Here is a 13,453-nt window from a genome sequence, read left to right on the forward strand (position 1 = left end):
CAAATGATGATGGATTTCATCTAATTACACTCTAATTAGTCGTCGTTGGCCCTGTGACCGCGATGGCACGACGTCATGGATCCCCTACTGTACGTATCAGTGTTGATTTCGTCGACTAATACCATGATGAAAAATGTTTGTCGACAACCTTTTTTCATGGACAAAAACTAAATGGAAACTATATTGACAATTTTGTCAACAAATAAAAACTAGGCTGAAATGTTAGGAAGGGACTAGTGGACAAGAGGTCCAGTAGGCCTACGAGTAAAACATTGTTACTTTACACTTGCATTCTGAAAATAGCCGATCTATGGTCGCAGTGCGACGCGTTGTGAGCTTGTAGATTGGCTATTTTCAGCAAGTGTAAAATCAGCCATTACGATGGCATCAAGGCCCGCCAAAATACATTTTAACCGACTAAATCAACTGTAGATTTAGTCGACTAAAATATTATATTTAGTCAACTAAAACTAAACTAACACTAACATTCCAGTTGACTAAAACTAGATGACAACTATTCAAAAGACTGACCAAAACTAAAATCAAAAGTTGCTGTCAAAAGTGCAGCAGGGTGCTGCACACAACTATGGTTGTGAAATCTGGGGACCATTACTAAACCATGACCTTGAACAATGGGATAAACACCAAACCGAGACCCTACACACAGAATGCAAATCCATTCTCCGTACCCAGCGAAAAACACCAAATAATGCATGCAGGGCAGAATTAGGACGATACCCACTGCTATCTGGCCCTGAATTGAATTGAATTGCATTCCAGAGAAGTAAAATCATAGAAGCCATGGCTGCCTGGCGTGGCCCACTCAGTTTGGCCTTCTGCCCCTCAAACTGTTATGATTCATGCCACGCACAGGTAAGTAAGTCTGTGTAATGAACTTGAGATACAGTGTACAGTACTTCATAGGTGCATTGCGACATTATGTTTCTCTGTCTGCATTGTACTTTCTAGATATGTGAGGCATTGTTAGGTGGCACCCATAAGGTCCGCCTGGTATGCGAGACAGTAAGCCTAGCCTTGTACATCGCGAGGTCGACCTTGCACATCATCATGCCACATTCCTATGTCGCGCATCTTCATATCTCACTGTCTCGTCTCTATGATCCAGCACTATGAGTATCCGCTATCTGTCTAATAAACTTTGTGAACCCATAGTGTGATACTGCCTGGCTGATACTGTGTCTCCAGGGCCCGGGCCCGTCTCCGCACCAACAGAACAGTACTTCAACTGGATCATCACAGAACCACCCAGCCTACACGCACAACCTGCCTGTCAAGAGCCAGACCGAGGGTCCATTTAGAGATCGACCGAGGGTCCATTTATCTTACCCGTCAATGTGTCAATACATTGTTTTTTACTTATTTTATTTAATTTTATTGAAATGTTTTTCAATATTATTTTTGACACCGGTGTCTTTTATTGAGATTATGACTTCTTAACTCCCCCTCACATCGTCAAAAGAGTCTAGCGGCCAAAAAGAAATAAATAAATAAACTATATCAACAAAAAAGACCTAAAGACGCTTATGCACGTCCTTAGTACCCCGTGGTTTTGATTCTAGAGACGTGCAAGGCATAGTAATAATTAACATTATTATTAACCTTTATTTCAAGTCTGCTATATTTGACAAAGATATTTGGTTTAGATGAAAAAAGAGGTCCAAGTACAGAGCAAACTCGGGTCCAAGTCCAAGTCCAAGTCTAAAGTGGTTAATAAATCAAATAAAATGAATTCAGTGGATCATTGATTCATTAGCATAGGCGTCTTTAGGTCTGTTTTATTGATTTTTTTTTTTTTGGCCTCTCCTTCTGCAGTGTACTCCTTGTTGTTTCACGCATGTGCGCCGTCGTTCACTTCCTTGTTTACAAAAGAATGCCTCGTAACTCCTAATCTAGGGAGCTCTCCATGGTTTTGAACAGAAGGACAATGTTCTGTCTTTATTCCTGACTTCGGCATGAATCTCTTTTGGAATATTAACGCTTCTAGAGCAGGGGTTTTCAACCGGTGGTCCGGTATATTTTTGCCTTTTTTTTCTTTACTTTTTTTTTACCTTTCTAATATATAATATAAAACTTATTTGCACTCTTTTTACTTGTTTGTAAATAATAATAATAACTTAAGTCGAATCTAACATTTCAAAAAGTGCTCAAGGTGTCAAATAAACCAAAAGAAAAGCTGACAGGGTCATCAGCTGCAGCGGAACAACCATCCTGCTCTTCCACCCAACGCATGCATGCTTACCGTGCTTGGTGCCCAAGGCAAGCACGGTAAGACTTTGCCATAAATTATTAATTCAATTCATAATAATACGTTTGGGAAAGTCAAATCTCCCTGCCATAGAGTTATAATATCTGCCGCGGATCGATTGAATAGTCTCACATAATACGTGACGTATTCACTATTCAATGTGCAACTTCTCAGTCTATCGTTGCCGAAAAGGCAGAGCTACAAGCTCACAACGCGATCCGTCAGGGAATGTTCCCGTTTTAATCAATGAAGGGTGGCTCCACTGACCACGTTGTGTTGCGTGACTGCATTAAAATTGCCCCGGTTGGCCGGTTCGTTTTTTGAAGCACACGACGGAGGCGCAAGGCGCCCGGTGGAGCCCCGGTGTGAGCTTGTAGATTGGCTATTTTTGGTATGTGACACCGTCGTACGATGATGTATACATTACGCTTTTAAAGTGACGGTACACAATGAACAGTCTGTATGTTAGAAAGGTACTGTATAAGGCCCTAGTAAAATGTAGTGCAGGTTGTAGGTTGGTTAAAATAAAGAGAAGATTATTAAAATAGAATAATAATAATAATAATAATAAAAATATGTGTGTGTGTGTGTGTGTGTGTGTGTGTGTGTGTGTGTGTGTGTGTGTGTGTGTGTGTGTGTGTGTGTGTGTGTGTGGGGGAGGGGGGGGGGGGTTGTCAGAAACAAACCTACTGTGACTGTCAAATGCACCCAAGTGTCAAATGTGTCTTCAGTGTTTGGGTGATTAACTGAAATGGATTATTATTTTGAGACTTATTTTGAGTCCTGCTTAGTACAAGTAAAAAACACTTTAGTAAAACTTTTGATAATGAAATACTTTGAAACAGTTTTTTTTTTGTCCAGCTCATGAATGTAGCCTGTGATAGTGTGATTAGTGAGTAACAAGTAAGAAGAAAACAAAAACAATCTTAACCCATGGTGCATGAAGGCCCCACCACTATTGTGTCGGGTGGGTCCATCATAGATCTACGATGAACCCACCCGACACAACAGTGGTGGTCCCCAGGCTGCTGCTAGTCAGAATGGTGGTCCATGGGTCAAAACCAGTTGAAAACCCCTGTTCTAGACAGACTTTAGCATGGCCAGCGTGAGGTAAGAACGGAAGATTATGCCTCCCGGTTTGGGGGGGTGGGTGGAAGGGAGGGGCTTTTCAGAGTAAAATCAGCTGGCATGACTTTATTTAGAAGAATTCCCCAAGTAAAAAGTGTTAACAGGTGCACAGGTCCTTACCGTGCACAGGTCCTTGTACTGCATCTTCTGGAACTTGGTGTCAGCGTTCCCGGCACACAGCTCCACGTAGCCCAGCACCACTTGGAACACCGTGTTGTGGATGGCTTGGGTGAAATGCATGTGGAGCTGATCCATGGCCGTCTGCAAAACAGAAGACAAACGTGCCATCGAAGCCGCACAGTGCAATAGAGCGCTGCATTCCTGCCCAGGAAATGATTCCCCGTTCATTTTCCTCAGACTTTTCAAAAAGTCTTTATTTAAAAGACCTTTTAAGCCTCGTACAAAGCCAACTCGAGTTGTGACAAATCATGACGGCAAACACAATCTTTTGGGCCGATCAAAGAATTAGAAAGAAGAAAAAAACAGCAGGTTACAACACTTTTTTTGTTGTTTTTCTTCTTTGTAATTATTTGTTTGGTCCAAAATATTGTGTTTATTGTCATGATTTGTCACGACTCCAGTTGGCTTTGTCCGCGGCGTAACAGTCTTTAAATAAATACTTTTTGAAATGTCTATGAGGAAAAATGCATTTGGAATAATTTCCTGGGCCTGGCGTCGTCATGAAAGGGGGCGGGACTGCGACGCTCTATAAGTGTCGATAAATCTAAATGTTCAGACCCTGGGAGCTATTTATACCAATAAGAAGGGGCAGGCTCAAAACATATTTAAAATATATTACAAAAAAACTAAAAACCTAAAACAACATTATTATAATTCATAATTATCATCATTATTTATAAAAACATTTACTGTAGCTAGCCAAGAGCTTCTCTGATCTTTGTGCCATTTCCTAGGGCAACAGGACGTTGTTGAAGTCATTGTTTATCATCCCTTTCATCATACAAACCCCAGAAAAAAAGACTGTAGTTCATTGGGTACATGGGCGCCCCACAGCACACCCATTGATGAGGCAGCTTAATTGCATTTTCCTCACACTGAGCTTGCGCTCATATACTACCAGACCACCCAATCCTCTGCAACAATACTAGCGTCATGGATAGAACAGAAAAACTATTATCCTTGAAGAGTATTCATTTAATACAAGCATAATACAATATATCACCAGTAAGACGCCCTGAGGGCGATTTTTTTTCTCTTCTCGTAAATAAAAGGTATATTCAGTGATTTCACTCAAAAAACCTTAGGTTTCGTTTTTGGCTGTGGGACCCAGCCTTTCGTCCAATCAGGATAGAGAGTCAAAAACGAAACCTAAGGTTTTTTGACCCCCAGGGGTTAACCGTCTTCCTGCCATTGCCGAAGCCCTTCGGCAATTGAAGCATTAATTTGATATTAACGCTTGCTGCCATTGCCGAAGCCCTTCGGCAATTGCACTTTTATAGTGCATATGATTGATCAAGCCATAATGCTACTCACGTTAGCCAGTTAGCTAGCAGTGTTGTTAGCACTGCACTGGATCGTTCATATTAATTCACCGTCACCATAAGAATCCATTCTATCCGTTTCTTTCAATCGCCTGTATCTCCTATTCCTTGTCCCAGATGGCATTTTTGGTCAAAACAGCGTTTCTTTGACGGCACGAGCCGACGTTGTGGATGGCTAAAATGTACCGGCATTGATTCGATCATGTAAACAAAGGTTGTCTTGGCAACGTAAAGCTGGCAGGGATAAGCTCACTTCCGGTTGAGGCAAAATGTGGCTTTTCAAAATAAGAGCTCAAATTAAAAAAATGCTGGCATGAATTAGGTCCTAATTTCTCAATAAATGGCAGCAGTAAAAGGGTTAACTGGGGACAGGGAGGAACTCCTTATATGGCCAGCACACTCTATAGTAGGGAGGATTATCACAACAAAACAAAAAAATAAGTGATATTTGAATTAAGTGAAATCACTGAATATACCTTTAAGTAATACAGATGTTTAACAATAATGTAACTCTTGAGAGTGTAACGTGAAACCAAATGGACCTCATGTTACAATCTCAAGAGTAAAAGATCTATAGAGCGTCGCAGTCCCGCCACCCTTTCATGACGACGCCAGGCCCAGGAAATGAATCAATGCATTTTTCCCATAGACATTTCAAAAAGTATTTATTTAAGTGTCGTACGAAGCCAAATCATGACAACACACACAATATTTTGGACCAAACAAATAATTACATCGAAGAAAAACAGCAAAAAAAGTGACCTGCCGTTTTTTTCGTACTTTCTAATTCTTTGTTTGGCCCGAAAATAATTGTTTGTTGTCATGATTTGTCACGACAAGAGTTGACTTTGTCCGCGGCGTATACGTCTTTAAATAAATACTTTCTATGAGGAAAATGAACGGAGAATCATTTTCCTGGGCCCTGGTAGGGGGCGGGACTGCGACGCTCTATAAGGGTCCATTTGGCAACCAACTCTTCCATCATCCTTCAGCTGGGGACCACCTGGAACCTCCCCAAGGACCACTGGTGGTCCCCCCAAGCGACAAACACTGAGGAAGGCCAGACAGGCTGAAACGCGTACGTTTTCAGTCTCAGGGGTAAATAAAGTCATGTAAAAGGACATAATGAGTGCTGGCATTTTCTTCATTTCCCCCCAAGCGATGACAACGACACACTGGTATCTTTGATTACGTTGCGTCATGCGGACAGCCTCTCACTGACCTGCGTCTTGCCCAGCAGCGAGTATGCCATCTGAACCTTGGTGTAGTGGGCCATGTCAAAGTGCTTGCAGGTCTTTGACAGCGCTACATCCAGCTGCTCCTGTAGCCGAGAGAGGAGAGGAGAGGAGAGGAGAGGAGAGGAGAGGAGAGGAGAGGAGAGGAGAGGAGAGGAGAGGAGAGGAGAGGAGAGGAGAGGAGAGGAGAGGAGAGGAGAGGAGGCACGAGGGAAAGGAGAAGAAAGCGTGAGAGGAGGGATTATCAACATTAAGACAGGGGATTTAGAAGATGACGATGGATGTGAAACAGGAACACACGGCCAAGAGTAGGCAACGGGGTCCTCTGTGTGTGTGTTTACATTTGCATTATTGAGAATGTCTATATGGCAGAAAGACAGGAATGCATTCGGCGAATGACAGAGGTATGTGCACTCTCAAGGTCACAGAATAAGTCATTAAATCAAAAGGAAGAAGAACTGGCAGTCGTGGGAAACTTTTTATTATAAGCCAGCATTTTGTGCCGATTGTGTATCGCGTTGGAGAAGCTGAAAAAGAGGAAAATGTTTTTAATATAATCTCAATACATGCAAAGGAAATATTGGCACATCCACTTGGCTCAGATGAGCGTTGATGGACAGTGACAACTGAAGCAATCATGAAAAAAAGGTATTTCATGGACTGAGCACACTGCTCCTGCCCAGAAGCATCCGTTTTTAATTCAAATCGACGGACGTTTCGGTCCCTCTGGAATCTGGACCTTCACCAAGAGTGTCTGCTAAGGCACGGGGTTCTCAACATTTTTGGCTTTCGGAAATGCTTTGGCCATGTCCCCGTGACCCCCGCTCCGCCCCCCGTCCCCACCCCCAATACTCAACTCAACTCAACTTTATTTATATAGCACATTTTACATGACCAGGTCAACCAAAGTGCTGTACAGGTTCAGAGACAAAAACTATAAAATATAAACAGGCATTTAAAACATGAAAACAAACGGGCATTTAGAAGAAATGAAAGCAAAAATATACAATATAAGCAGACATTACAAAGGAGCAAACAAAGCAGACTATTGCACTAGCGAAGGGGGCTACTTCAACTGTCGTTAAAAGCCAGGGAGAAGAAGTGGGTCTTAAGCAAAGATTTAAAAGCTGTGATGGACTGGGCAAAGAGTTCCAGAGCCTGGGGGCAGCCGCCGCGAAGGTTCCATCACCATTGGACCGTTTGTTTGTCACTAAACACATCTAGTTTGAGCTGGTCGGCCGACCTCAAAGCCCTGGGTGGGTTGTAATTTGAAATAAGGTCTGCAAGGGATGAGGGCGCTAACCCGTTTCGAATACAAATTGTATTCGGAAAAGTTTATGCATGTACTATGTAAACTCTTAACTTCCATTGTCCAGCCATTCAGTTGCAAGTTGCCATTCTAAATGAGGACAAATAATTTTGCACAATAATATAATAATAATAGTAATAATATCGTAGGATCGCTTTTTATGTGTACAAACATACACACACCCATACACACATGTGTATGAATGCACACACACACAAACACATATACAGTACACATAGACAAAGTGGTTGCCTCGTACACATGAATATATTGTCTACAGTATGTTTAGTTTTTTTGCGTGTGTATTCCCTCATACACACACACACTTGTATACATTACAAAAACCTTTACCCACACACGCATGCTCGCATGCACGCGTAGGGGATGCATGTGTGCGTGCATTGTGCGTGCGTGCACAGATTAAACCACTGTCAGGAAATCATAACCTGGATGTGTGTGACATTCATGTGGGCTACAGATTACATATACCCACATGTTTTATAACAGAATCTAATTTGATCATTCAGAAAGTCATGCTAATTAGTGCCGATGTGAGAATGCGGGCCTGTTTTCATGCCAATTGCCAGAGATGTTTTGGCTACTGTCCCATCAGTGTGCCCGTCTGTGAAGCGCCAACTGCTGGCACCGTTGGACTGAACTACTAGACTAATTAATCTGTTGGCCAATACACAGTATAACCCAAACCTTCTCATGTCAAGGACCCCCAAATTGACACAAATTTTCCCCCGCAGACCCCCATTAGAAGAGATATTCCAGGGACCCCCCCATAAGAGAAGGTTTTTACTGCTCTATCAGTGATTCTCAACCCGTTTAATTTAAAGGACCCCCATTTAATGGCATTTCTATCTCTGAGACCCCCAATTTATATTGTAAAATCAATGTTAATTGAACTCAAGTGTACAAATGGAACCAAATGGGTCCATTTGGTCCATTTGAAGAAGAAAATAATAATAACTAGAAAAAGTGCCCTTCTGGGCACAGGTCTCCACCAGGTTATCCACAGATCCGTGCAGTTAGAGGTAAAAACACTTTTTGGCCAGTTATAGCGCCACCTTGAGGCTGAGTTGAAATTGTTCATGTGGCATTTTGTCCTGGGCCTAGTGGGAATGTGGGTGCACAATTTCACGGAAATCACGCGATGTGTTGATGATTTGCAGCATTTTGTTTGAAACTGAGCACTCCTGTGAACTTTGGAAGCCAATCTTAACCAATCAGGATGGAGTCTGAGAAATCTGAAAGACCGGTTTGGTTGAATGGCTCTAGAGAGACTGTGTACCAATTTGCGTGATGTTTGGACAAAATCTGTAGGTGTACTGTGCAAAAACTTGTTTTGCACAAAGCGGCCTCCTGGTGGCGCTATAACAGGCCGTTCTGGAAAGTTTGGGGCAGAGGTTCATCGTTGGCATCCAGGGAGTGTGTGTACCAATTTGCGTGATGTTTGGACAAAATCTGTAGGTGTACTGTGCAAAAACTTGTTTTGCACAAAGCGGCCTCCTGGTGGCGCTATAACAGGCCGTTCTGGAAAGTTTGGGGCAGAGGTTCATCGTTGGCATCCAGGGAGTGTGTGTGCAAAATATGGCATCGACCGGGTTAACGGTGGCCGAGATTAGCTGTTCACGGACACACGGACGGACACACGGACGGACACACAAACGGACGGACGGAGTGCAAAACATACTCTCCCCACATGCCTTCGGCCTGGTGGAGACAATAATGTTGCTATACTTTTGTCACCGATGTCACTAATGTGACAGATACAGTATATATGCTGTGCCGCAGTGTTGATTTTGACAGCAAATTAGTTTTAGTCTCTTGAAGAGTTTTCATTTCGTTTTAGTCACATTTTAGTCATCTGGAATGTGTTAGTGTTAAGTCTAGTTTTAGTCGTCTAAAATGTGTTTTGACGGGCCTTGATGCCGTCGTAATGACTGATTTTACACGCTGAAAATAGCTGATATATAAAGCTCACAACGCGTCCATTGTAAGCTTGTACGTAGATCTGCTATTTTCAGCATGCAACCAAGTGTAATATGACTTATACTGATCTCTTGTCCACTAGTCCATTCCCTGACATTTTAGTCTAGTTTTTATTTGTTGACAAAATTGTCAATATATTTAGTCTTAGTCACGATAACTTAGTTTCCATTTATTTTTCTCCAGCGAAAAAAGGTAGTCGACTAACATTTTTCGCCATAGTTTTAGTAAAAATCAACAAAATCAAATGAAATGAATGTGTGTGTATGGGGCAGTTGGGCAGACGAGACGCATACTGCTCGCCACGCCACACCACGCATGTTGCTCGCTGTGTGATTGCAGCTTCAGGTTAGCGTTAGCACGCAGAAGGACGAGCCAGAAAACCGCTGTAGTTTTCGATTTTGCAGTGCAGCCAGGCTGTGCGGCCGAGTGTGTTCGCTTGTACCGGCAATTTGCCAGCTGTCAACAGTAGTAGAACTCCTACTCTGCACACCAGCCCCATTCCCTCCCTCCTTTCCTTTTTTTCTCTTTCTACTTTCTTCCTATCCACTTCCAAAGCAAGCGTCTGAAGCCTAATCCTTATCTCTTTTTGCCATTCTCTCCTACAACACCATGGAGTCCTTATCTCATCATTCACTCTTCAGTCTACTCTTTTCCTCTCTTTCCTTCTCATGTCTTTCTCCTCTTTTCTCATGCATATGGCTATTGCTATTTATTTATTTATTTTTGTAATGCAGTTTCCCCCATGTCTTTACCCCTGTGAATCACAATGGTATGTGCCAAGTTCGCTAGTAGTACTAAGAGAAAGTTTGACAGTGACAAGAAAAGCTCAGTGTTCAAAAAGTGGCGTGCGTTTTGGGTAAGCACAAGCCATTCTTCTGATGTAGAAATATAAAAGAATGTATCTTAAAGAGGCTATTTATCTTATTAAGCAGGCACAACTTGAGAAAATAAAAGTGCCCTTTGTGCCTCAACACAATACCTCTCATTTGCTGTGATTTTTTGGAGGGGAATATTTGTCAAAGTGAAACATTTTATCTTCATACCCCGGTATTGGTGGGTTGGGATCCGATTTGTATAAGCTTGGCATAGGCAAGGAGGCAACCAGGTGCTCAGGAGGTGTGCAGGTATAAAAATAAAAATAAATAGTAAAAAGGTGCTCCTGGGATTAATCGGGATAACACATATATAGAACAAAGCAGAGATCCGGGCACACTTAATGTAAAAAAGAGGAAAACTTTATTCAACCGACATGTTTCGACCTACTGTATACGGTCTTCATCAGGGCTTCATAAGCTTGGTTTGACTGTACTAAACGGGCATAGAGACCCGCTCTCCGCTGTGTGGGCCGCGGCGGGCGCACAGGACCGGACCTTCAGCATTTCTAGTTGAGGACCCCTGGTATAGTATGTTAACACAAAGTACCCACCAAGTACCACCAAGTTCCTCAGGCCAAGCAGGATCTCCCTCGCAGGAGACCCGGGTTCGAATTCCAGATGTTACAGTTGCAACTGCCTCACTCAGAGTGGATTATGTGCGGTTATATATATATAGCAGTGGTTCCCAAAGTGGGGTCCTTGAGGGAGTTCCAGGGGGTCCCCAGCTAACTGATAGACTTTTACAATATAATTGGGGTCCCATCGATAGCAATGCCATTTAATGCGGTTCCGTAGACTAATGCATGACAAACTGGGGGTCCTTGAAATTAAATGGGTTGAGAATCACTGAGAGCCGTAAAAATCTTCTCTTATGGGGGTCCCTGGCATATCTCTTCATATCGGGGTCCGCGGGCTATAATTAGCGTCAATTTGGGGGTTCCTGACATGAAAACGTTTGGGAACCACTGAATGATACGTAGCTTGCAGAGTTAGTTCGGTCAGATATACTCGAGGGGTTTCATGCTGTGCTCAAGCCACAAACATATACTCAAGGGGTTAATATGCTGCATTATTATGTGGGTGTATTCAGTGTGTGCAAGTCCCACACGTCATTCGCTGATGCGGCAGTCAGCTGACAAATGGGCGGGCTACTTAAGCTCACTATAGACTGCATGCTCTTCCTGCCTTCCTTCTGCTTATGGTTCCCGGTTGTTGTTGTGATGTTTGCTCCCACCACCACCCCAGCACCACCGGTGGGCTCTGTTATTTATGTTCCCCATGGGGGGTTTATTGTATATCTATCTCCCTGCTGTTTAATGATGGTGTTTGATTGTGCAGAGCAGGGAGAAAATGCAGCAGAGTCAAACGCCAAGATAATATATTATATGCACACTTGTATTCTCATTCTATAATAAATATTGGTTAAATCTATCCGTGAGTTGTCCGGCTGAATATCTATTATCCTATGGAAAGAGATTTTTTCTATGCAAGAAATTAGCTCTCTTTGTTTATTCACAATCTGTGCAGCAAATGGATCACCAGAAAAAAAATATATACACGTTTTATTTTATTATTATCCATCGCATATTTGTCAGGGGATTTATTGCGGTTGTTACTATACTGTACCTGTTGTGATGTGATTATTATTATTTCTGTAATATCCGAGACCTTTCCGTATTCATAAGATCATCTGGTCTCTAGCCCATTCTGAACGGGAACCCATTTTGGTTAGCATCATGTTATGCTTTAGCTATTGAAAAATAGCAGATCTACAAGCTCATAGCGCCACCGAGTGGCGCGCTACGAGCTTGTAGGTCTGCTATTTTTTTTTTATCGAAGAACGACTGACATTTTTAGAATCTGATCTCAGGTCAGAATGGATTAATCAGACCAGTGTGTGTCCAGTGGAAACCTCGTATGAATCTGATCTCAGGTCAGAATGGGCTAGTGTGCACATGACCCCTTGGTGTTTCTTTTGTGTACAAACAAAACTGCGGGTAATGAATCCGCTCGGGCGCAGCGGCGGCAGCAGCAGCTACAAGCGGCACTGAGGAAATTACTCTGCATGCCATTCATCACGCGCGCTATCAAAACAGCCGCGCCGGACCCAACTGATGATATTAAGAGTTGTTTGCCATAGTCGCTGTAATTACTTTCTGCATATATGTCAATATTTGAGCTCTCGCCGAGAGCAAAAGGAAAGTCAAACAGCCAAAATGTCCAGATAAGCACTTCAAAATGAGGATTCGTAGGCAAATTAGAACAGCGAAAGAGGGAACACATTGAAACATTGGATTATGCAGAGGGTTTTCTGCTCACTAATGATTATTCTCAGATAACGCACGGAATGAGAGAAAAAAAGACAGGAGAAAAGCACATACCTCGATTTGCTCCAGAGTGTCTTGTAGTTTGGAGTTCAATTCACTGCAGGGGGAAAAGAAAGGACATTGTTTGTGACACATCTTTTGAGTTTTTTTGATTCGATCCGTAATGGGCATTACGCAGCCCATTAAGTACCCGATTGTCAACAACCACCACTTTCAACTTCGGCCATGCCATTATACTGCAGTGGTTTTCAACCAGTGGTCCGGGGACCCCCAGTGGGCCTTGAGGGGGTTCGAGGGGGTCCCCAGCGGAATGATCAGAATCGCTTTATTTGTCACGTCACATTACAAGTAAGGTGGGTGAAATACTTTGTTGTACGGCCAGACACTCATTGCAGTTACGGGGGATAGAGCCAACAATTAGAGCGTACGCGGCTGCAGCCATATTTCGGCGCTGCCCTCAGCGTCCATGCATCTCCAAAAGAAAATGGAGAGTTGGTAACCAAACGGACCCTTATACTGTAGATGTTTAACTTTTGAGTGTGTTAACATGAAACGTAAACGTTGGTTTCATGTTTCGCTGTGGCTAAATGTCTTAATTTATTTATTTTTACAAAATTTACAATAGTCCTACATAGACCCCAGGAAATTACATCTGGCCACACAATATTGCTGGGTCTATTGAATGTGAAAGAGGAGGTGACAAACTGACGATTGAGCCAAAAACACACAGTATGGCAGCCCCCATAGGTTCCAGATGTTCGTTCAGAGACAGACAGACTATTGTGGCCAGATGTAATTTCCTGGTGTCTAGTA

The 13,453-nt window shown here is 42.7% G+C and overlaps 1 protein-coding gene across 1 annotated transcript in view; it reads right to left on the minus strand.

Annotated features, from left to right (window-relative positions):
• Positions 1-13,453, minus strand: part of vps50 (VPS50 subunit of EARP/GARPII complex) — a 218,347-nt gene that overhangs the window by 142,182 nt on the left and 62,712 nt on the right. Inside the window, exons 10-12 of the mRNA XM_083763390.1 lie at positions 12,695-12,737; positions 6,119-6,217; positions 3,515-3,655 (exon numbers count right to left, since the gene is read on the minus strand). Of these exons, the coding sequence (XP_083619516.1) occupies positions 3,515-3,655; positions 6,119-6,217; positions 12,695-12,737 (283 nt within the window). The remainder of the gene's footprint in view (positions 1-3,514; positions 3,656-6,118; positions 6,218-12,694; positions 12,738-13,453) is intronic.

Source organism: Protomyctophum parallelum, assembly GCF_964188405.1.
Source record: "Protomyctophum parallelum genome assembly, chromosome: 1".
Lineage (NCBI taxonomy): Eukaryota > Metazoa > Chordata > Actinopteri > Myctophiformes > Myctophidae > Protomyctophum > Protomyctophum parallelum.